Source organism: Etheostoma spectabile, unplaced genomic scaffold, assembly GCF_008692095.1.
Source record: "Etheostoma spectabile isolate EspeVRDwgs_2016 unplaced genomic scaffold, UIUC_Espe_1.0 scaffold317, whole genome shotgun sequence".
Classification (NCBI taxonomy): Eukaryota; Metazoa; Chordata; class Actinopteri; order Perciformes; family Percidae; genus Etheostoma; species Etheostoma spectabile.
The window spans coordinates 245,645-248,196 of record NW_022605584.1 but is presented as its reverse complement, the minus strand read 5'-3'; the positions used below and the strand labels follow the sequence as shown (position 1 = coordinate 248,196).

General features: G+C 49.7%; 1 protein-coding gene across 2 annotated transcripts in view; it reads right to left on the bottom strand.

Moving 5' to 3' along the window:
• The window catches only part of phlda1 (pleckstrin homology-like domain, family A, member 1), a 4,622-nt gene extending 2,643 nt beyond the window's left edge, over window positions 1-1,979 (bottom strand). Inside the window, exons 1-2 of one of the 2 annotated variants that reach the window (XM_032511124.1) lie at window positions 1,356-1,979; window positions 1-1,252 (exon numbers count right to left, since the gene is read on the bottom strand). The exon at window positions 1-1,252 is cut by the window's left edge and continues 2,643 nt beyond it. In XM_032511124.1, coding sequence (XP_032367015.1) covers window positions 1,398-1,913 — 516 coding nt within the window. In that variant the 5' untranslated portion in view covers window positions 1,914-1,979 and the 3' untranslated portion in view covers window positions 1-1,252; window positions 1,356-1,397. The remainder of the gene's footprint in view (window positions 1,253-1,355) is intronic. The other variant, XM_032511125.1, reaches the window with a different exon arrangement.
• Between the last annotated feature and the right edge of the window lie 573 nt (window positions 1,980-2,552).

Sequence of the window (2,552 nt, the reverse complement as noted above, 5' to 3'; positions counted from 1 at the left end):
GGGGGGGGGGGGGGGAGTCATCCTCCAGCTGAGTGTCCAATTAACCTGCGGATGCAATCAATTAGACGGACTGGAGACTGGGGAGGTCTGACACAGGAGGCAACGTGGACTCAATATACCAGGACCTCAGGCTGCTCATTCCATTTCAAGAGTCTGGCTTGCACCAGGAACGCCGACTCCCACTAATCCAGCGGCAGAACTGTCCCCCTTACGGTCTCTGGAAGGTTTACTGGACTATACACTTATTTCTGACATAAAAGAAAGAGGGGAACAGCGTCAGCAGGGCCGCAGACGTGGTTTTAGAGATACTCAAGTCATTAATCACACTTCCTCTTTAGATTTTGGTCAGAAACCAAAAACTGAATTTGAATTTGTCGTATTTGATTAATTTAGCCATATTTTAAGTACAGATTATGTTCCATGCTTTCCCTAATTTCTATTAACATTTGAATTGACTAAGTCTACAAATACTGGATTGGACTGCAACTTGACCTAAGTCAATATAAAAAAAAAAAAAAACCTCTTTGGAGAATTGTGCTTCTTAACAAAACAGTAACCACCCTGTTTGACAAGTAATGGGGGGGCGGTCACAATGTCCCCCTTCAACTCAATGACAGGATAATAACATGTGTCCACCACTCTGTGTCTGGCTGGGTGGAGACGTCGGTGTGACACCACGTCACCATGGACCATAGACAGCCACGTGCACGGGAATGTGCTGTCCATGCAGACACAGAGCAGCTTGTCTGACCGAGGACACATGTTGGAGCTGCTGGGGTGTGTGGTAGGACTGGAAAGCTCCACACACTTGGGTCTGATGTGGCATTTGCTTTTTGCGCGCAATTTGTGCGTCATTACGCTTGGAGTCACTTCGGCATATTTTAGGTTTGAAATGTTTTACAGTGTGGACTTGAACATGTCCCAACAGTGATTCTCTCGTGTTAATCTAATTTTAAATGTCTTATATAAACAACTGTTCATCTTTTCTTACTGAGTAATTACGCGACGGGCGCAATTTCCATCTCTTTATCCGCGCGCGTAACGCCAGATGTTATGGATAAGGAGAAGCCCTCCTTGTATGAAATATCAAACCTGTCTGGTTATGGATATATCCAGCACATTTCCGGCGGAGGCCTACAGCAAAGACTCCCAAAGTTTTCTTTACGCAAAAGTAAATCCACATTGTGTACGATTTTGTCCCCTTCTGCCAGCATATTCTATCAGGATCGGGTCTGAGAGGGAGCACTGGGACCTAGGATCAAAACAGAAGTCCTCATTCATAGCAGAAAAACGTATGGGTCCTTGATTTGCTGGGGGATCCCCAGGTGTGGGGACCCCCCCTCCCCCGGTCTTACCGCTAATAATGGTGCACCAATGTCCGCGGGACTCGCCGCAGGTCACGCGACGTTGGGCGAGCTGCGGACCGTCTTCTGTCCGGGCATCTGCACCACAAGCAGCTGCTGCTTCTGCCGGGTGGACTTGACGGCCAGGATCGCCTGCCGGTTCTTGTACTGGACCATCTGCAGGGTGATCTCCGCGTTCCAGCCCTCGTCCTGCGGGCACCTGAAGTCGATCTCCTTCCCTTCCAGCGTGACCACCGTGAAGTAGACGTACTTGCCCTTCCGTTCCACGCAGTCCACCGTCTTCATGTTGGCGAAGTGCAGCTCCTTGACTTTGCCCGTGTCCCCCCCCCCACCCCCGCCGCCGTGCTGCTGCTGCTGCTGCGGCTGGTCGTGCTGCTTGGGCGGCAGCAGCAGGACGCCGTCCTCGGTCAGGACGCAGCGCTTCTTCTTCCAGAGCTGCAGCAGCCCGTCGCTCCGCTTCTCCAGCAGACCCTCCTTGAACACCTTCCTCCCGTTTTCTAGCATGGTGACCTGGCGGACGGACGGACGTCTACCCCGGAGCAGGCGCATGCATGAGCTGCTGAGACTGCGGTGGTGTGGCTGCTGATGGTCGGAGTGAGGAGAAGGCTGCCTGTCTGGCTGCTGGTCAGTGTGCGAGGGGGTGAGGGGGTTTGGGGCGGGAGGGGTCTGCGTGCACCGCCCCCCTCAGAGGCACCCAGCCTCCTGACACACTGACGACAAGAACAGCCTCCTCAGAATAACGATTATTAAAAATCTTGACGGCCACTATATTATTTGGAAATTTGGATTTAGTGTTTTAAAAGCACATTGAGAATACTGTGATGTTATTAATATCAATAACATGTTACGAATATGACAAAACAGCAGTTGAGATGCTAAGGCATTCTGCCAGCCCAGTTTACTGTATAGTACATGAATTTATAACACTTTCATATTCTAGTCTTTTAACATTATACATGTTTAAAAAAAAAAAAAATGTATACACAAAGCTATACAATCTTAAAAGCAACTTTACAGGAATTCTCTTCATTACATTATAATAATCTGTAGTGTTCACTTCTTGCCATTGGAGTTGAAAGCATCCGGCCCTGGTGTCCCCCGGTGGAGGGTACCTGTCCACGAGGACTATGGGAGAGGTACCAGGTTTTCTTCATTGTATGCCACCTCCTGCACTAGATTGGTGGGTCC